This window comes from Rhinatrema bivittatum, chromosome 16, assembly GCF_901001135.1.
Source record: "Rhinatrema bivittatum chromosome 16, aRhiBiv1.1, whole genome shotgun sequence".
NCBI classification, from domain to species: domain Eukaryota; kingdom Metazoa; phylum Chordata; class Amphibia; order Gymnophiona; family Rhinatrematidae; genus Rhinatrema; species Rhinatrema bivittatum.
In genome coordinates, this window is record NC_042630.1 from 260,265 (window position 1) to 282,828 (window position 22,564).

Here is a 22,564-nt window from a genome sequence, read left to right on the forward strand (position 1 = left end):
GTAAGGCAGTAACTGCCGCTCCGTGCAGGTTACCCCCATGTTTCTGTTAAGGGTAGTAACTGCCGCTCCGTGCAGGTTACCCCCATTGTTTCTGTTAAGGGCAGTAACTGCCGCTCCGTGCAGGTTACCCCCATGTTTCTGTTAAGGGCAGTAACTGCCGCTCCGTGCAGGTTACCCCCATGTTTCTGTTAAGGGCAGTAACTGCCGCTCCGAGCAGGGTAAAATGGTGCTCTATCCATCCCACGCCCAGTCAGCAGTGCAGGTGCAAGGTTTCCATCAGCAGGTATTGAGCAGAAGTATTTGTTTACAATTTCTGCTTTGTCCTCCTCTCTTGCCATGCATTGCTCATCACCTTTCAATCTCACTGTTGTACCTATGCTATGCTCGCTTTCCTTTCTCAAACTTTACCTGAAAAAATCCTCCTCAACTTCATTTATTTAGCTCTCTTTTCTTCCATTTAGCCATCCTGATTTGTCTGTTTTGATTTTAAGATATTTTTTCCTGTGTTCTTTTTGAAAACCTTTGTACTTTCTTGAATGCTATTATTATTATTTTATTTTATTTTTCCTTTTTCAGCCACTTCTGAATCACTATATTGCTTTCTTTTTCCTTTTATTATTATTTATTTTTCTGACAAAGATTTGTTGCATTATGGCTCTGCTGTTCTTTTGCTTCACCTTCCTCCTTCCACATCACCAGTGCCTCCTTCAGCTACTTCCCATTTTTACCCAAAGTCAGCAATTTTATTCTATTGTTTAGATTTGGGATTTATTGTTAATGTTATATATTTATCCTCTTTTTGTATTTTATTACTTTCACATGGATTACAGTACAAACTGTTATGCCAATTACATTTCCTGAATCTGGATAGGCGAGAGCAGTTCTGCAGTGATGCTGTTTGACAGAGAGTCCTGGTAAAGTCGTTTTAGAGAAATTGAAAGATGGTAAACTGAATTTCTGAGATCAGATGAGTTAATCTGAGAACCTCGGCAGTAGCAGAAGAGCAAAGCACAGCCTGTGACTGATTCTGGGACTAGGACCAGCTGCTCCCCTCTCAGCCTTCTGGTAAGTGGGCACGTGCAGTAGTGCTGGGGTATGTGCACCCTGCAGAGTGGTTCCCCCATGTGCTCACAGCACTTCATGCTGCTATGACTCAGGTTTTACAAGTGAGTTTAGTTTTAAGGAAATCTGTGATGGGGGGCGACTAGAAAGCAGGTTCAGTTTTGGAAAGTTGGAGTGTAGATTACTAGAATAATATAATTCTAACCTCATGCTGCCTGCACCCTTTCAGATCAAATGTCATGAGATGAATCATAGATCTGAAGTGATGAGTAAGAGCTGAACTGTCCTGCAGGGTCCTTTATAAAAAGGAGGAGTCAGAGAGAGAAAGGGGAGAGTGTGGCTGTGATGGAGGGAGCATGGGGGACAGCTCACAGGAGCTCTGCCAGGCTGCTCCTGGCTCTGGGGCTCTGCACTTGCTTCTTGAGGTCCTCAGCCCCGGGTTTACTCTGCTCCCAGGATCAGTATCAGAGGGAAGGACGTTGCTGCTCCAAGTGTCCAGCAGGTAAGAGGCCCAGCTCCCAAACCTACATCTGCAGCAGTGCAGCCCCCCCCTATCCTGGGATTTCTCAGTCCCTCTCTGCCCCCCTCCCATTCCCAGATCCCCTGGGGGGGTCGGATTTGTCTGTGCTGAGGATCCCACCTCTTGGGGTCTTTGCCAGCCGGGCACATCCCTTGTTCAGATCTTGGTGCGGCAGGGGCTGGGCCACCTCTCAGGGAGGGGTCTGCACCTCCACATTTCCCTCACATCCGTCTCCGCCTTCTCGTCAGTTCTCACTGGGTCTATGGCTCTTCTTCTTCTGCTGCTGCTGCTGTCTCTGCCCCTGGCCTGGTGTAACATGAGCTGAAATTCAGCGCAGGATTGTGTAACCCCAGACGGGTTACACAAAGTGTAAGGAAAGGAGGCTCGGGTGGTAAAAACTGCAGGGAGCCCCTCCCTGGCCCGGTGAAGGAGTTTGGTACCTGTGCTCCAGGATGATGACTCCCCATTTCCCTTTTATTTTTATTGGGACTTTTAACTAAAAAATAAATAAATAAAATGTGCTCTGCTGTCTCAATAAGAATTGTTCTCAGACTTTCATTTTAATCCCCGTGAAAGAAACCCAGACAATTTCTCCCAGGCCCAGTCTAGGGATCAGGCTCCTGAAGTATTCTGATAATGCTTTTTATTTGTACTTCCCGGAGAAGGTTTCCAAAGTCTTTTCTGTATGCGAGGACGCTCATATCCCATTGCACAGCTTGAAACAACACAAACCTGTTCATCTTAAAAAGCTTCGGGGAGGGGGCCGGGAGAGAGAACTCCAGCCCATTCCCACCTTGCTTAGGCAGCGCTAACTTGTTCTGTGAGCATAAATCCTACTTTATGCATGGAAAACATGCTCTGTGTGCACCAAGCATGTTTTCTGCACATACATCCCGACTACAGGTCCCAGCCCTGCAAACCTTACTCCTCCTTGCACTAAGAGTTAAGTTTCCAACTCTAGAAAACAGGAATTAAGCCAGCACACATCTCTGCAAGGGGGTTAATACCTAATGCCACTGTACATGCAGTTTATATGTAAAACCTCTTGCTGCATCGCAGTAAAGTTTGCACACAAAATATATGAATATAACTAGTGTTAAACTGTGCGGTCTGCCAAGTGCAAGTTATTACGTCAGCTCCTCTGTTCCTTATCTCCTGCAGGGACACACATACAAAGTCGCTGTACTTCTAACCAGGACACTATCTGTCAACCCTGCCTGCAAGGGAGTGAATACAATCCTTCCTGGAATACCAAGTACCAGTGTGAATACTGCAGACAATGTGTAAATCGTAAGTGTGCAAACTCTGAAAACATGCAGAGAAAATTCAGCTAGGGTCAGAGACCAAACTCTTTCCAGTGCTGGGTTCACATTTGTCCTTCCTCAGAGCCTGGAGCTGGGTTGTCCTCTCTATAAGGCCTGGACTATATCATCTTCTGTAGCACTGGCTCTGTGCTGCCCTTCCCAGTAATGCCTGGCTCTTGCAGCCTGGCTCGACACTGTAATCTGTTATTATCTGAATACATATGAAGATGTTTCTCTTCATGACTGCTCTGTTTTCAGAATTCACCTACAAGAGACGCTGTAACATAACGGCAGATTCCCAGTGTTCATGTGTGGCAGGAATGAAGTGCTGGGATGAAGCGTGCACACGTTGTATCCTAAACTCTCCCACCAGCACATCAGGTAAAATTATTGTATCATCATCTGTTTGCACAGTTAAGGCTTTTACGACAAATCTGGCCATTGTTTGAGCAAGATGTTTCCCACTATTATTCACACATCTGCTACATCTAGGATAGATAGATTATTGTAATTTATTTATTTAAGAATTTGTTACCTGCCATTCTGAGGTTCAGTATTGGTCTAGCTAAAGAGATAATTTATAAATTGCAATTGCACATAAATGCAAAGGCTCAATTCTTAACAGCCTTCCAGAGAGATCACATTACACTGATATTGGGAAGCTACAGTGGCTGCCGATTATTTTCTGGGCCTAATTTAAATTGATGACTTGGATTTTAAAGAGCACTCCATGATGTAGGGGCCTAGTTATCTGATGGACAGACTGCAGTCATACTTACTAGACAGGGTACTCAGATGTATGAACGATGGTCTCCTTGCCTTGTATACTAGAAAGGGTACTCAGATGTGGTTGAACGATGGTCTCCTTGCCTTGTTTATTAGACAGGGTACTCATATGTGTGAACGATGGTTCTCCTTGCCTTGTATATTAGACAGGGTACTCATATGTGTGGACGATGGTCTCCTTGCCTTGTATACTAGACAGGGAACTCATATGTATGCAACGATGGTCTCCTTGTCTTATATACTAGACAGGTACTCATATGTGTGAAACGATGGTCCCTTGCCTTGTTTATTAGACAGGGCACTCATATGTGTGGACGATGGTCTCCTGCTGTGTATACTAGACAGAGTACTCATATATGTGAACCATGGCTCTCCGTCTTGTTTATTAGACAGGGGTACTCAGATGTATGGTCTCCTTGTCTTGTATACTAGACCGGGTACTCATATGTGTGAACGATGGCCTCCTTGCCTTGTTTATTAGACAGGGTACTCAGATGAGGAAACAATGGCCTCCTTGTCTTGTATACTAGACAGGGTACTCATATGTGTGAACGATGGTCTCCTTGCCTTGTATACTAGACAGGGTGTACTCAATGTGTGAATAATGGTCTCTTGCCTTGTTATTAGACAGGGTACTCAGATGTGTGAATGATGGTCTCTTTGCCTTGTTTATTAGACAGGGTACTCATTAGTGTGAACGATGGATCTCCTTGCTTGTTTATAGACAGGGTACTCAGATGTATGTCTCCTTGCTGTGTATACTAGACAGAGTACTCATATGTGTGAACCAGGTCTCCTTGTTCCTTGTTTATTAGACCAGGGTACTCAAGATCCAGATGTATGGTTCTCCTGTCTTGTTATACTAGACCAGGGTACTTATAGTGTGTGAACGATGGTCTCCTTGCCTTGTTATTAGACAGGGTACTCAGATGAGGAAACAATGGTCTCCTTGTCTTGTATACTAGACAGGCGTACTCATATAGTAGTGAACGATGGTTCTCCTTGCCTTGTATACTAGACAGGGGTTACTTCATATGTGTGAACAATGGTTCTCCGTGCCTTGTTTTATTAGACATGGTACTCATAGTGTGAATGATGGTCTCCTCTGCCTTGTTTATTAGACAGGGTAATCATATGTGTGAACGATCGATTCTCCTTGCCTTGTTTATTAGACAGGGGTACTCAGATGTATGGTCTCCTTGCTGTTGTATAATAGACAGAGTACTCAATATGTGTGAACCATGGGTCTCCTTGCCTTGTTATTATTAGACAGGGTACTCAGATGTATGGTCTCCTTGTCTTGTATACTAGACAGGGGTACTATATGTGTGACGATGGTCTCCTTGCCTTGTTTATTAGACAGGGTACTCAGATGAGGGGAAACAATGGTCTCCTTGTCTTGTACACTAGACAGGGTACTCATATGTGTGAACGATGGTCTCCTTGCCTTGTATACTAGACAGGGTACTCATATGTGTGAATGATGGTCTCCTTGCCTTGTTTATTAGACAGGGTACTCATATGTGGGACGATGATCTCTTGCCTTGTTTATTAGAAGCAGGGTACTCAGATGAGGAAACAATGGTCTCCTTGCCTTGTTTATTAGACAGGGTACTCAGATGAGGAAACAATGGTCTCCTTGTCTTGTATACTAGACAGGGTACTCAGATGAGTGAACAATGGTCTCCTTGTCTTGTATACTAGACAGGGTACTCATATGTTGAATGATGGTCTCCTTGCCTTGTTTATTAGACAGGGTACTCAGATGAGTGAACAATGGCCTCCTTGTCTTGTATACTAGACAGGGTACTCAGATGTATGAATCATGGTCTCCTTGCCTTGTTTATTAGACAGGGTACTCAGATGAGTGAACAATGGTCTCCTTGTCTTGTATACTAGACAGGGTACTCAGATGTATGAATCATGGTCTCCTTGCCTTGTATACTAGACAGGGTACTCATATGTGTGAACGATGGTCTCCTTGCCTTGTATACTAGACAGGGTACTCATATGTGTGAACGATGGTCTCCTTGCCTAGTTTATTAGACAGGGTACTCATATGTGTGAATGATGGTCTCCTTGCCTTGTTTATTAGACAGGGTACTCAGATGAGTGAACAATGGTCTCCTTGTCTTGTATACTAGACAGGGTACTCAGATATATGAATGGTGGTCTCCTTGCCTTGTTTATTAGACAGGTACTCAGATGTATGAATCATGGTCTCCTTGTCTTGTATACTAGACAGGGTACTCAGATGAGTGAACAATGGTCTCCTTGTCTTGTATACTAGACAGGGTACTCAGATATATGAATGGTTGTCTCCTTGCCTTGTTTATTAGACAGGGTACTCAGATGAGTGAATGGTCTCCTTGTCTTGTATACTAGACAGGGTACTCAGATATATGAATGGTGGTCTCCTTGCCTTGTTTATTAGACAGGGTACTCAGATGAGTGAACAATGGTCTCCTTGTCTTGTATACTAGACAGGGTACTCAGATATATGAATGGTGGTCTCCTTGCCTTGTTTATTAGACAGGGTACTCAGATGAGTGAACAATGGTCTCCTTGTCTTGTATACTAGACAGGGTACTCAGATGTATGAATGATGGTCTCCTTGCCTTGTTTCTTTTAGGGAAGGTAAGGCTGACGAAACAGATATGTCCCTTTTCATATGCAGCTCCTTCAAGGCCACAATTAATAAAATGGTGCCCATAGGCAGAGGGCCAGGGCTGGGGAAGTGAGAGAGCAATTGGGGGAGTCTTTCTTTTTGGGTACCTTCAGAAGAGAAATATGGGGAATCCCTGAGTAGGAGAGGGGAAAAGGAGGTAGAAGGAGCAGAGGACGGGGATGGATCAGAGGGACTGCCACGGTGGGGTAGTCCTAGGGAATAGCATGGCACTAACCTTACTCCATGGCCAGCAGGAAAGGGAAAAGAGGGTGAGTCATCTGGTTCAATCTCTGCTGACCCCACATCCTGCGTGACCCTCCTTCCCCTCCTCTCATTGGCTGGGCACTTTGGCCTGGGGGACCTCTCCTTCTAGCTAAAGCTGCTACTGTTGGATGCTTTGAGGAAGTAGGCTCTCTTTTATTCACGTCCTGATGCTCTTGTGCTGTGTTTTTAAAAACTTTCTTATGAGCTGAGTATTTTATTGGTTTTCTGATTTTATGGATTCTATGTATGTGTGTATGTTTTAGATTTCTTAATGTTTTTATTGTATTATGTTAAATATTGGTATTTACGGTATTTTAATTTTGCTGTAACTTGGCTTGAGCAATGGAAAGGTAGGAGATGAATGGAAACAAAATAAAATCTAAAGGTAGGCAGCGATGGCTGTTGCATTTGCATCTTCTGTACAGTTGTTTAGAGTTTGCTTCTGACTCTTGCAGAACCAGCCCTGACCACTGCCACCGAGAGGAGCAACTCACCTGGCCTATTCAGAAAAGTAGTATGGGAGAGCTGTCCTGAAACCATCCTCCGTGGCCTCACTATTCACTATGGGGTAGATTTTCAGAGCCCTGCTCGCCTAAATCCGCCCAAAACCGGGCGGATTTAGGCGAGCAGGGCCCTGCGCGCCGGGAAGCCTATTTTACATAGGCCTCCCGGCGCGCGCAGAGCCCCGGGACTCGCGTACGTCCCGGGGTTTTCGGAGGGGGGCGTGTCGGGGGCGTGTCGGGGGGGCGGGCCCGGTCGACGCGGCGTTTCGGGGGCGTGGTCGGCCGCGTTTTGGGGGCGGGTACGGTGCGTGGCTAGGCCCGGGGCGTGGCCGCGCCCTCCGTACCCGCCCCCAGGTCGCGGCCCGGCGCGCAGCAGGCCCGCTGGCGCGCGGGGATTTACGTCTCCCTCCGGGAGGCGTAAATCCCCCGACAACGGTAAGGGGGGGGTGTAGACAGGGCCGGGTGGGTGGGTTAGGTAGGGGAAGGGAGGGTAAGGTGAGGGGAGGGCAAGGAAAGTTCCCTCCGAGGCCGCTCCGATTTCGGAGCGGCCTTGGAGGGAACGGGGGAGGCAGCGCGGCTCGGCGCGCGCAGGCTATACAAATCGATAGCCTTGCGCGCGCCGATCCCGGATTTTTAGTGGATACGCGGGCTCCGCGCGTATCTACTACAATCCAGCGTACTTTTGCTTGAGTCTGATGCGCAAGCAAAAGTAGGCACGATGGAGCAAGACACTGATGAGTCCTGACCAGGAGAAAGACCTTAGGGTCATCGTGCTAGATCTTAAAAGTAGCAAAATAGTGCAACAAAGCAGAAGCCAGAGCAAGTGGGACGCCAGGCTTGATAGGGAGAGGTACCAGAAGCAGATGAGTGCTAGATGTGTAGAAAGAGGAGATTATTAATAGGGAAAAAAGGTAATAATGCCCCAAACAGATCACGAGTGAGATCTCTTCTGAAGGTCATTCAGCCACCAGGATATAGACAATCTGGATTTGGACCAGAGAAGGGCTACAGAAATGTTTCAGTCTGTACAATAAAGCCTAGGAAATTAGATCTTATGGGCCTAAATATTTATATTCTAGAAATGTTCAGAGGGATAGCCGTCTTAGACTGGTGTAGCAAAAATGACAAGAGTTGAGGAGCACCTTATAGACTCCCCAATTTATTGAAGCATGAGCTTTCGAAGACAGAGTCCACTTCATCAGATGCATGAAGTGATGTGCAAGAGATGGGTCAAATGTATACAGAGCAGAGAGAAAGCAGAGTTGCTTACCTGTAACAGGTGTTCTCCGAGGACAGCAGGATGTTAGCCCTCACACATGGTGACATCATCAGATGGAGCCCGGCACAGAAAACTTTAACTTGGCAGCATGCCCTATACCACGCAACCACGAGGGGTCCCTCTCCAGTCTTATAACGTAAAATTATATATAAATGAAAAACATGAGAAACTCCAACTCTGCGGGGTGGCGGACGAGTTTTGTGAGGACTAACATTCTGCTGACCTCGGAGAACATAATAACATAAGAAATTGCCATACTGGGTCAGACCAAGGGTCCATCAAGCCCAGCATCCTGTTTCCAACAGTGGCCAATCCAGGCCATAAGAACCTGGCAACTCTGCTTTCTCAGAGGACAAGCAGGATGGTACTCCTCACACATGGGTGAATCCCTAGCTTCAGGCTGCTACCCAACATAAAAGGGGGACCAAAAGACACCTAACCAGGTGCCAACAGGCACAACAACAGTTCAGGCAGCCTGAACCCAAACAACGGGACCTAGGTGGAAGAGAGTTGGGTTCTACAACTCAAACAGGCTCCGAAGGACAGACTGGCCGGACCTACTGTCACGTCGGCCATCTCTTTCCAACAATAGTGCGATGTGAATGTGAGGAGAGAACATGTCGCAGCCATGCAGATCTCCTCCACGGGAATTGCTTGCAAGTGGGCCACCGATGCTGCCATGGCTCTGACAGAATGAGCCTTGACATGACCCCCGCCTGGGCAAAACACCAGGTCAGGTACTTCAGGTCACAGGAGCGCAGCAGTTCAAAAGGAGCTTTCATCAGCTGAGCTAACACCATTATGAGGTCCCAAGACACAGCAGGAGGCCTTAGGGGAGGCATCAATTGAAGCAGGCCCTGCATGAATTGTACTGTAGGCTGTACAGAGATGGGCAAACCATCTACACCCTGGTGGTATGCGCCAATTGCACTGAGGTGAACTCTAATGAGTTGGTTTTAAGCCAGATTCTGATAGCTTGTGATAGATATAGAGCAGTTTTTGTGTGGGGCAGGAGAATGGATCTAGGACTTTCTGCTCACACCATATGAAAACATCCTCCATTTCAGTCCATTGGACTTTCTAGTGGAAGGTTTTGTAGAAGCCACCAAGTCCCGAGACACATCCTCAGAGATCGAGTGGTTGCAGAATTAACCTCTCAACATCCAGGCTGTGAGTGACAGAGCCTGGAGATTGGGATGTCACAAACTGCCTTGATCTTGTGTGAAGAGATCTGGGGAAGACCCCAGACTGATCGGTCTCCAGATGCATAACTCCCATAGGAGTGGAAACCAGACCTGTCTCAGCCAGTAAGGGGCTATGAGGATCATGGTCTCTTTGGCCTTGTGAAGCTTCAAGAGAGAATTTGCTACTAAGGGAATCAGAGGATACAAGTAGAGAAGACCCTTGCCCCAATGATGGGCAAGGGCATCCGTGGCTGGTTTGCCATCTGACCTGTACAAGGAGCAGAACCGAGGCACCTTCCTGTTGCAAGGGAACATGACTAGATCTACTGTCCGGGCTCCCCCAGAGGCAGAATATCCGATTTGCCACCCTTCTGATCCAGGGACTACTCATGGGATCTGAAAGCATGACTCAGTCTGTCCGCTACCATGTTCTACGTCTTGGCCAGGTTCATGGCCCTGAGCACCATCCCATGGGACAGGGCCATGACCAGATTTGGTCTGCTTCCTGACACAGGAAGTACAATCCTATACCTCCCTGTGTGTTAACATACCACATCGCTACCTGGTTGTCAGTTTGGATCAGCACAACTTTGTTGGACAGCCGATCTCTGAAAGCCAATAGTGCGTACCTGATCTCCCGAAGCTCCAGGAAGTTGATTTGACAACAGCTTTCCTGAGCTGACCAAAGACCCTGGGTGCTGAGCCCATCTACATGAGCTCCCCAGCCCAGGGTGGATGCATCCATGCTTGACAATTTGGGTAGGAGGATTTTGAAAAGAGATCCCCCATTCCAGATTTGAAAATGCCCACCACCAGGACAAGTCCCAGAGGGACAGAGTGACTCTGATGCAATCCTGGAGGTTCTGTGTTGCCTGGCGCCACTGTGACCTCAGGGTCCATTGGTTCTCCTCGCATGTGTAATCAGCCAAGGGAGTGACATGGACAGTTGCAGCCATATGGCCCAACAACCTCAACATGTACCAGGCTGATACATGCTGGCTCTGCTGAATCTCTGCTGTGATGGCCATCAAAATGATGGCCCTTTGACAAGGCGGAAGATCTTGGCCTGAACCGTGTCTAGCAAGGCTCCTATGAAGTCCAACTGAGGTGATGGACTGAGATGGGACTTCAGGTAGTTGAAGAAAAACCCTAGTGACTCCAACACCTGGATAGTCAAGTGCATGGATCTGACAGCCCCTTCCTGAGATGTGCTCTTGATCAAATAAGGGAAAATATGCACACACCCCCAGCCTGTGGAGGTGCACCACCACCACAGTCAGACATTTTGTGAAGACTCATGAGGCTGACGTTAGTCCAAACAGCAACACCCAGTACTGGAAGTGCTGTTTTCCCACCACAAATCAGAGATACTTCCTGTCACTGGGGAAGATCTCAATGTGAGTGTAAGTGTCCTTTAGACTGAGGGACCATAGCCAGACCCCTTTTTGGAAAAGGGGGATCAAGGTGCCCAGGAAAACCATCTTGAACTTTTCATAAGAACATAAGATATGCCATGATGGGTCAGACCAAGGGTCCATCAAGCCCAGTATTCTGTTTCCAAAAGTAGCCAAACCATGTCACAAGTATCTGGCAAATACCCAAATATTAGATAAATCACAAGTTACTAATTCTTATTAATAGCAGTTATGGATTTATCCTCTAGGAACTTATCCAAATCTGTTTTAAACCCAGTTACACTAACTGCTGTAGCCACATCCTCTGGCAATGAATTCCAGAGTTTAACTATGGGCTAAGTGAAAAAGAATTTTCTTCAATTTGTTTTAAATGAGCTACTTGCTAACTTCATGGAGTGCCCCCTGGTCCTTCTATTATCTGAGAGAGTAAACAACCAATTTACATTAACTTGCTCATGTCCTTTCATTATTTTGTAGACTTCTATCAAATCCCCCTTCAGTCGTCTTTCTCTTTTTTGAGAAATCTGTTCAAGGCCTTTAGGTCTAGGATGACAAAGAGTCCTCCAGTTTTCTTTGGAATCAGGAAGTACCTGAAATAAAATCCCCAACCTCTTTGCCCTGGTGGAACAGGCTGAACTGCTCTGGCTGTTAAGAGGGAGGATAGCTCTGTCAGCAATTACTCCTGATGTACTACCGGCCCCAAAACGGGATCAGAAGGCAATTTGGCAGGATACCCAATAGATTCAAATGGTACCCTTGATGGACGATGGAAAGAACCCACTGGTCCGAGGTTATACTGGGCCATTGGTTTGCAAAGCCTTCCCCCAACTGGAGGGTCCAATGTCCCGGGTATGGACGACTGGCCTATGCTCCCTACTACCCAATAAAAAACCAATCCCTGGAGTTGACTGAGGCATCAGCTGGGGCTTGAGGTATCTCTGCTGCCTGGGACGGGGCAGAGAAAGTCTTTCTTTCGTCAGAGGAAGTACTGTCCTCCACCCCTTCACTCCTGTCAACACCATCAGAACTGGCTTCACGACTCACTACAACTATCTATCGGGCCGATACAGTAAAAATTGCCTAATCCAATGCCTTCTGCCCGTGATTTTTACTGTATCGGCCCGATAGATAGTTGTAGTGAGTCGTGAAGCCATTGCCTCTGTTCAGACCTAGGGTGATGGTGTTTTTAATGAGTTCCGATTCAGCAGTTTCATGCTGGAGTGCTCCTTTGAATTGTCTCTGTAAGAGGATGGCAGCCTTAACGTCAGATAGAGAATGTCCTGGAAGGATATACCATATTACTATTAACACTCTCTCCAAACTATGTCCTGCCTAATCCATTGCCTTCTGCTAGGACAAGCAGGATAGTAGTTCTTACACGTGGGTGATATCGTCAGATGACACGGAAAACTTAAGTCAAGGTTAACGTCAGATACAGAATGTCCTGGCAGGCTATACCATAATGCTATTAACACTCTCTCCAAACTATGTCCTGCCTAATCCAATGCCTTCTGCTAGGATAAGCAGGATAGTAGTTCTTACACGTGGGTGATATCAGATGACACGGAAAACTTATGTCAAGGTTAACGTCAGATAGAGAATGTCCTGGAAGGCTATACCATAATGCTATTACCCTCTCTCCAAACTAATGTCCTGCCTAATCCAATGCCTTCTGCTAGGATAAGCAGGATAGTAGTTCTTACACGTGGGTGATATCAGATGACACGGAAAACTTATGTCAAGGTTAACGTCAGATAGAGAATGTCCTGGAAGGCTATACTATAATACTATTAACACTCTCTCCAAACTATGGGCCTCATTTTCTAAAGTATCGCAGGCCTGCGATACTTTAGGAAATGAGGGGCGGGGGGCCGAAACGGGGGCGGGCCTGCGCTAGCCGGCAGCGATCGCTGCCGGTTTCGCACCCAATAGCACCACCATAGGAGGGTGCAACTATTGGGAGCGAATGCGGACGCGAAAAGGCCCTTAACCTCTTTGTCGTCCGCGGCGGCTTCGTGGAGTCGGCCCCAGTGACACCCCGACTCCTCCTCTTCCGGGGCCAACTCTGCCCCCATTTTGATATCGCACGCGAAAAGGGACATTTCGCGTGCAAAACATCCCTTACCGCGTGCAATACATTTAGAAAATAAGGCCCTATGTCCTGCCTAATCCAATGGCCTTCTGCTCTCCTGTGGCGCGTGATTCAGTAAATTAATTTATTTAAATTATGGCCCGTGGTAAAAAGAGGCGCTAGGGACACTAGTGCATCCCTAGCGCCTCTTTTTGGACAGGAGCGGCGGTGTCAGTGAGTTTGACAGCCGACGCTCAATTTTGCCGGCGTCGGTTCTCAAACTCGCTGACAGCCACGGGTTCGGAAACCAGGCGCCGGCAAAATTGAGTGACCAGTCTTCAACCCGCGAGCCGCAGGCCCATTTAAAAACATTTTTTTTTAGTTTTTAACTATTTGTAACTTTTGGGACCTCCGACTTAATGTCACCATGATATTAAGTCAGAGGGTGTACAGAAAAGCAGTTTTTACTGCTTTTCTGTACACTTTCCCGGTGCCGAGAGAAATTAGCACCTACCTTTGGGTAGACACTAATTTCTGAAAGTAAAATGTGCGGCTTGGCTGCACATTTACTTTCTGTATCGCGCGGGAATACCTAATAGGGCCATCACCATGCATTTGCATGTTGCGGGCGCTATTAGTTTTGGGGGGGGTTGGACGAGCGTTTTCGGCACGACTATTACCCACCTTACTGAATAAGGGTAAAGCTAGCGCGTCGAAAACGTGTGTCCAAATGCGGGTTAACAGTGCGCTCTTAACACACTCTCCACACCATGTAGGACAAATCCAATGCCTTCTCACTCTGTTCCTATATATGTAATACCCATCTCTTGTACATTACTTCATGCATCTGACAAGGTGGACTCTGTCCTTGAAGTTCATGCTTTAATAAACGTTAGTCTACAAGCTGCCACTCGACTCCTATCGTATATCCTAGAGGAGCTCTGGTTGAAAAGGGATGGAATATTGCAGTAGGTAGGGGAATAGGAAGAGTGGATGGATGAAGGTTTGCTGTTGGCCTCATCTATCAATATGAGCCATCATTACCTCCTACCAACCTCATACACTGTTGCTGACAAAACTGTCAACCATCCTGGTGGTTGTATCTTTTGTAATGTTCTCTGTCTTGCAGGTGAGCAGCTGCCCAGCAGTCAGGATGAATTGCTTATATTGACAGTAGTAGTTATTCTGTCTCTGGCCTTCTTAATAACATGTGGATGTGTCCTTCACAGGAGAGTGGGGCCATACAGTCAAAGCTTGGAAAACAGGTCAGTCACTTCTTTCAAACCATCACTGGCATTCATCTGTCTCCCCATGTCTGTCTCAGAGTCTGGGAAACTCTCAGGCCTGATATAAGCTGTCAAGAGAGGATGCTAGGGATCACATGTGTAAATGCACTTCAACTGTGTAAGTGGGCTTTTTAAATTGCTCAATATATGCCAGTGAATTGTCAACAGGTTTAGCCACATTATGTGCACTTAACAGGGGTAAATGGGATTTGAAAATTGCTATGACAGTATGTTGTATGTACATATCCAACTCATTTCAAAATTCACCTACATATTCGCCTACTAAATGATTAGTAGAATCTATAAGGGTAGAAATCCCATGTGTGTTGGGTAAGAGTATAGTGATAGGAGTATACTACCGTCCACCTGGACAAAATGGTCAGACAGATGATGAAATGCTAAGAGAAATCAGGGAAGCAAACCAATTTGGCAGTGCAATAATAATGGGAGATTTCAATTACCCCAATATTGACTGGGTAAATGTAACATCAGGACTTGCTAGAGACATAAAGTTCCTGGATGTAATAAATGACTGCTTCATGGAGCAATTGGTTCAGGAACCAACAAGAGAGGGAGCTATTTTAGATTTAATTCTTAGTGGAACGCAGGATTTGGTGAGAGAGGTAACGGTGGTGGGGCCACTTGGCAACAGTGATCATAACATGATCAAATTTAAACTAATAATTGTAAGGGGGAAATTAAGTAAATCTGCAGCTCTAACACTAAACTTTCAAAAGGGAAACTTTGATAAAATGAGGAAAATAGTTGGAAAAAATCTGAAAGGTGCAGCTGCAAGGTTAAAAGAGTTCAACAGGCATGGACATTGTTTAAAAATACAATCCTAGAGGCACAGTCCATATGTATTCCACGCATTAAGAAAAATGGAAGGAAGGCAAAACGATTACCGTCATGGTTAAAAGGGGAGGTGAAAGAGGCTATTTAGCCAAAAAAACATCCTTCAAAAATTGGAAGAAGAATCCATCTGAAGAAATAGAATAAAGCATAAGCATTGTCAAGTTAAGTGTAAAACATTGATAAGACAGGCGAAGAGAGAATTTGAAATGAAGTTGGCCATAGAGGCAAAAACTCATAATAAAAACTTTTTAAAATATATCCAAAGCAAGAAACCTGTGAGGGAATCGGTTGGACCATTAGATGACCGAGGGGTTAAAGGGGCTCTTAGGGAAGATAAGGCCATTGCAGAAAGACTAAATGAATTCTTAGCCTCTGTGTTTACTAATGAGGATATTGGGGAGATACCAGTTCTGGAGATGGTTTTCAAGGGTGATGAGTCAGACAAACTGAACCAAATCACTGTGAACCTGGAAGATGTAGTAGGCCAGATCAGCGGCAGATTCCCGATGAAGACTGGCCCGGGTATTCGCCGCCAGGCTGGCCCAGGAGATACTACGTGGTCTGTCGAGCACAGCTCTGTCACGACCGCGCTCGGCAGACCACATGACTAGTGTGACGCCCACCGGGGAATGCCCGATCCCCCAATAGCCAATCCTCCCCTGAGCAGATTGACAAACTAAGAGTAGCAATCACCTGACCAGATGTATGCATCCTAGGGTACTGAGAACCAAAAAAATGAAATTTCTGATCTATTAGTTAAAATTTGTAGCCCATCATTAAAATCATCCATTGTACCTGAAAGACTGGAGAGTGGCCAATGTAACCCCAATATTTATAAAGGGCTCCAGGGACGATCCGGGAAACTACAGACCAGTGAGCCTGGACTTCAGTGCCAGGGAAAAATAGTGGAAACTATTCTCAAGATCAAAGTCGTAGAGCATATAGAAGACATGATTTTAATGGACAAGTGAACATGGATTTACCCAAGGGAAGTCTTGCCTCCACAAATCTGCTTCATTTCTTTGAAGGGATTAATAAACATGTGGATAAAGGTGAACCGTAGATATAGTGTATTTGGATTTTCAGAAGGCATTTGACAAAGTCCCTCATAAGAAGCTTCTAAGAAACTAAAAAGTCATGGGATAGGAGGCGATGTCCTTTCGTGGATTACAAACTGGTTAAAAGACAGGAAACAGATGGTAGGATTAAATGGGTCAATTTCTCAGTGGAAAAGGGTAAACAGTGGAGTGCCTCAGGGATCTGTACTTGGACCCGTGCTTTTCAATATATTTATAAATTATCTGGAAAGGAATACGACGAGTGAGGTTATCATATTTGCAGATGATACAAAATTATTCAGAGTAGTTAAATCACAAGCAGACTGTGATACATTACAGGAGGACCTTGCAAGGCTGGAAGATTGGGCATTCAAATGGCAGATGAAATTTAATGTGGACAAGTGCAAGGTGTTGCATATAGGAAAAAATAACCCTTGCTGTAGTTACACAATGTTGGGTTCCATACTAGGTGCTACAACCCAAGAAAGAGATCTAGGCGTCATAGTGGATAACACATTGAAATCATCGGCTCACTGTGCTGCAGGAGTCAAAAAAGCAAACAGAATGTTAGGAATTATTAGGAAGGGAATGGTTAATAAAACGGAAAATGTCATAATGCCTCTGTATCGCTCCATGGTGAGACCCCACCTTGAATACTGTGTACAATTCTGGTCGCCGCATCTCAAAAAAGATATAATTGCAATGGAGAAGGTACAGAGAAGGGCAACCAAAATGATAAGGGGAATGGAACAGCTTCCCTATGAGGAAAGGCTGAAGAGGTTAGGGCTGTTCAGCTTGGAGAAGAGACGACTGAGGGGGGATATGATAGAGGTGTTTAAAATCATGAGAGGGTCTAGAACGGGTAGATGTGAATCAGTTATTTACACTTTCGGATAATAGAATGTTCAAATGCTGCTTCCCCCAAAGGGGAAGAGTTAGCAATCTGTTATCGAGCTCTTCCTGTAGAGGGAGGAGTTAACAATCTGTTATCAATCCCTGCTGCTAGGGGTAGCATCTCTCATAAGTCCGCCAGGGAGTTAGCAATCTGATATGAATCACCCTGTCAAGGGGTGTGGTTAGTGCAGTTAGTCTAGCTGGGTACAAAAAAGGTTTGGATAAGTTCTTGGAGGAGAAGTCCATTAATGGCTATTAATCAAGTTTACTTAGGGAATAGCCACTGCTATTAATTGCATCAGTAGCATGGGATCTTCTTAGTGTTTGGGTAATTGCCAGGTTCTTGTGGCCTGGTTTGGCCTCTGTTGGAAGCAGGATGCTGGGCTTGAATGGACCCTTGGTCTGATCCAGCTGGCAATTTCTTATATTCTTATAGATTACTTTGTAAATGTTCTGGATGGGCAAATAACTAATAAATGAAAGAAATGTATCACCAAAGTATCTAAAGGGGGTTAAAGGAAAGAATTACAGAAGAGAAATTCCCAGAGATAATTCTAGGGTTGTGGCATTGGTCCATATTCTCTCTATTTGTCTTCACTGAATCAACAATTAACAAATGAAAGTTCGCTTCCCCGCTCACCGGGTAAAACAACCCTGCCTTCCCAAGCTAAAAATATGCATACATGGATTTCCACAGCACTCCTACATTACAGATGCACCCCTATGTTACAGATACACACACTTCCACAGCACCCCTATGTTACAGATACACGGACTTCCACAGCACCCCTACATTTCAGATACACAGACTTCCACAGCACCCCTACATTACAGATGCACCCCTATGTTACAGATGCATGGGCTTCCACAGCACCCCTACATTACAGATGCACCCCTATGTTACAGATGCATGGGCTTCCACAGCACCCCTACATTACAGATGCACCCCTATGTTACAGATGCATGGGCTTCCACAGCACCCCTACATTACAGATGCACCCCTATGTTACAGATACATTGATTTCCACAGCACCCCTTCATTACAGAAGTACCCCTACGTTACAGATACACAGACTTCCACAGCACTCCTACATTACAGATGCACCCCTATGTTACAGATACATTGATTTCCACAGCACCCCTACATTACACATGTACCCCTATGTTACAGATACATTGATTTCCACAGCACCCCTACATTACAGATGTGCCCCTATGTTACAGATGCATGGGCTTCCACAGCACCCCTACATTACACATGTACCCCTATGTTACAGATGCATGGGCTTCCACAGCACCCCTACATTACACATATACCCCTATGTTACAGATGCATGGGCTTCCACAGCACCCCTACATTACAGATGTGCCCCTATGTTACAGATGCATGGGCTTCCACAGCACCCCTACATTACACATGTACCCCTATGTTACAGATGCATGGGCTTCCACAGCACCCCTACATTACACATGTACCCCTATGTTACAGATGCATGGGCTTCCACAGCACCCCTACATTACACATGTACCCCTATGTTACAGATGCATGGGCTTCCACAGCACCAGTAATTTTATCTGGATAGCAAGGAGTTGTGCCCAAGAACGTTTCTGGGCATTTTGTTATTGTGCTTGTTTGTTATTTTTATGAATGTAATATTGTGCATTGCTTTGAACCTTGGTTTTATATGTGGTATAAACCTTTTAAAATAAATAGTACATGCACATAACATCTTCATACATAAGTCTTCTATTTTACCGTCCTTGGCTGCGCATACAAACAACAGATGCAAAGTCCATGGGTGATATTAGTGCATGGAATTTTACACTAATTTCCAGAGACAATACTTACAGAAAGGACACAACAAATAACAATTTAGAGGTTGAAGGACTGAGAAGATGTGGTTCATGAAAGGTGATGCGGTTCTACACATTTAAGGAGAACTCTAGTTATGGAGATTGTTACTGAGCAGCTTGTTAGCGATTTTTATTTGGCATAAGTAGGCACTGAATATCAATCACTTATCTATTTATAAAACAGGTAAATTCTACAGACTCATCCTAATTAGGCCAGATTTGGGTCAGAAAAGGACTTTCAATTACTCCTCCAATAGTAAAGCAGTAGAGAGGTGCTAAATTAGTTGTGATGTAACAGAAACATAGAAATGACGGCGGGAAAAGACCAATCGGCCCATCCAGTCTGCCCAGCAGGCTCCCACACTTATTTTCCCAGACTTATCTGTTTCATCAACCACCTAGTTCAGGGCCATGTAGATGGAATTAATTGAGGTGGGGAAGCTTTGAGTAAAGCTATAAAGGAATTAGTTTACCCTACTGGTGAATTAGCAAAAATTAGTTCTTTGTCCAAGAAGCAGTCTATATAAGAAAAGCAGGAGATGGGATGGATGTGCAAGGGGCTACTCAGAGAGACAGCATGCTGCTTTTTCTAGTAAAAAGCCAAAAAAAACCCCATAAAATAAAAGATACCAAAAAACTTTCATACTGTGAAAGCAGCTAGGAAAGCCAGAGAAGCCCCAAACATCAGAAATTAGAAAAAGTCATCTTATCTGCAGAATCCATTCTGTATCTTTAGAAGAATCAATTGTTTGCAGAGCAAGGTAACTTGATTCAAGGGTTTTTAACTCCTTATTGAAATGTCTATGTTCTGAGTGTGTGTCCGATGTGTGACGCTCTGCTAGCTTGTAATTGCTTTGTTGGGATCTGTTGCAGTAGGAGGTGTATTGGTGTTCTAGAGCATCAGTATGATATTTGCAGTACTGCATTTTTATAAGTAGGGTTGATGTGTGAATCATGGCAGTAGTGAATGCTGTTATGGTATGGCAGGTTTCCAACACGGAATTTTTATTTTTATTTTTTGCAGGCTTTAGTGTCACAGAATGTTTGGTAGTCGAGACTTAGTGAAGTGACACTCGATTCTGAATCTTCTATTTTGTACAGAGTGCAATAAGGGGAACATCCTAGCTCTTTTCTATTTCTGTTTATCCCTCTCTCTTCCTCCTTTGTCTGTCTCTCTCTCTGCCTTCTTCGATTACTCACAATGTGCTCTTTTTTCTTCTAGTGCTTTGTATGGGATTTGGCTTCCCCGATGAAGGACCCTTCCCTAAAACTCTCCAGACACAAGAAACTGGCTCTCTGTGTCACTGCTCTGAAGAGGAAGAAGGAAATGTCCCAGTACAGGAGGAGTATCGCAAGCCAGAGTGGGAATTAGAGCCCTGAGGCCCCCAGGAACCTCTTACGCAGAAGGCAATATGCACCTACTTTTACCCCTATTCAGCAGAAACCTCCCCGGGACAGACTGCAACAAGATGCAAGCTTTTAAATAATCAGAAACAGAAGGTGCAAGTGTCTTAAGCAATTTTCAAAATGAAATTAAGAGCCCACGACTCCGTAAGGGAGGAGGGCACAATGGGGCGGGGCAATGCCGGGAAGAAGAGGGGAAGCCCGGGCATTTCAAACACAGAAAACTTTTAAAGCAGCTCCAGTCCCCTCTCACGAATCTATTAGCACCTTGGAGATCCTACCCCATTCTCCATAAAAACTGAATTTCAGACCAATGCTGTTCATAGTTCTGTACTGGCAATATGTGATGTTGAAATCTTGTTTTTGTTCAGCCCATTAATATGTACAGTCTTATGCCACGCCTGGAATGTGAAACTCATTAACATTTCTAGACTATTTCCCTATTAGTGAGCAGGGAGAAAATTTACATAATAGGAACCAACGAGTACTGTAGACAGGTAAGTGAGAAATAAAGCTTCACTCACAACTTGCTATGTAGACTACTGCTCATTTAGGGGGTTGGGTAAAATAATTGTGCATAATGGGGTCAATTAAAGATAAAGTGGTTTTATATCATATTGCCTCACATTCTGTGTATATAAGTGCAACATTGTCGACTTAAAGAAAAAGTCTATTATAGGTCACTGGAAAACAGATTAGATCCTTGGTTGGAGAAAATACTGTTTTGTACTAGGAAGGGGAGAGTAAATAAGTAATTTAGGTCAAATTTAGCCATCTAAAACAGAACAAAAATTAAATAAGTTTTCAGGGGAAGCTTGATTGCTAGCCTCTTATTAGATTTTTGTGGTAATTATTTCTTGTTGATCTGGTTTACTTTTATACCCTAAGCAACAAGATTTTATGAAGAGAGCGACATTAAACTGCACACCTCATAGATATACAGTATAAATCCACATTAAAGTCTGAAAGAATAAGATAAGTCACTTTAAAGCAAGAAGCAAGCAAACAGGTGTTCTGAATGTGGAAATAAAAGAGAGGTTCCAGAGAAAAGAGGCTAGCTGGCAGGACAGGTGAGAAAAAGGTAGGGACTTGGTAGGTCTTATTTCTTTCAACAGCTACCAAAAGCTCTTAACAATGGAAATATACTACAATGGAAGTTGTGAGTCTTGAAAAACGGACTCTCTCTGGGGAAAAACTGAAAAGCATGATGCAATCTGGTGAAGTTCTGGAGGTTTGGGGATACACATTGATTTCTCCCTTGCATGTTCATATTTTATTAGGTGTATTTGCTTATTTTGTGATATCCTGTTATGTTATATTATCACAATCCAGTACTGTCTTGCCTGAAATGATGCTAAGTATGATGTTCATTTTGTATATGTTCTGTTCTGATATGTGTACTCTGGTCTATAATTTAAAAAAAATTAAAAAAAACACACACAGAAGGATGGCCAGAAAACACTATCATGAAATCTGCTGCCACCATTACTACTTCAACTGCTGTCCAGACAATATCCTCATTACCAGATTACCACAGCTATGAGACCCTACACCTGACTAATTTTCCTCAACCTGAAGAGTTGGTATACAACCCTGGAAATGAAGGAGAAATCATACCAGGAAAAAGAGGAACCGAGAGGGAGAAAGGATCCCAAGAGAAACCATCACACACAAGACCCAAACCCCAAAGCTGCAGGCTCAGCAATCACTGCAGCTAGAAAGGAAAGAGTAGAAGTGATTGATGACTATTCTAAGGGGCAGAGGCATTCATCTGCTGACTAGACATGGAAACATGAGGAGAGGAATGGTCTAGACTCTAGAGTCTGGCAGCTAAGATTTAATAGTAAAACAAATGCAGGGCTATGCATCTGGGTTGCATAGGTGGCAAGGTCCTGGGGGAGATCATATCTAAGAGTCTCCACCTGCACCTTTTTTTGCATTGCATGCATTCTATGCTTTTCTTGACAATTCTTCCACTGCTGCTCAAAAAAATGTTAAAAAGAACCGGTCCCAGGACTGATCCCCTAGGGTAGGATAAATCAGAGTCACCTCCTGGGCCTCATATGAAAACAGCCTGCCCACAACAAAGTCCTTGATGTGCCACAGTAGTGGCAGCTTCTCTCCCTCACCCTCCATCCCTAGGCAGGGCGATAGTTC

At 44.8% G+C, this 22,564-nt stretch overlaps 1 protein-coding gene across 1 annotated transcript; it reads left to right on the forward strand.

Annotated features, from left to right (window-relative positions):
* The first annotated feature begins 1,217 nt into the window (after positions 1-1,217).
* Positions 1,218-21,003, forward strand: LOC115078639 (CD27 antigen-like). Its single transcript, XM_029581580.1, has 6 exons — positions 1,218-1,564; positions 2,744-2,872; positions 3,145-3,267; positions 7,060-7,115; positions 14,186-14,321; positions 20,226-21,003. The coding sequence occupies exons 1-5, from the start codon at positions 1,408-1,410 to the stop codon at positions 14,225-14,227; spliced, it is 507 nt and encodes a 168-aa protein (XP_029437440.1). The 5' UTR covers positions 1,218-1,407; the 3' UTR covers positions 14,228-14,321; positions 20,226-21,003.
* Positions 21,004-22,564: the final 1,561 nt, after the last annotated feature.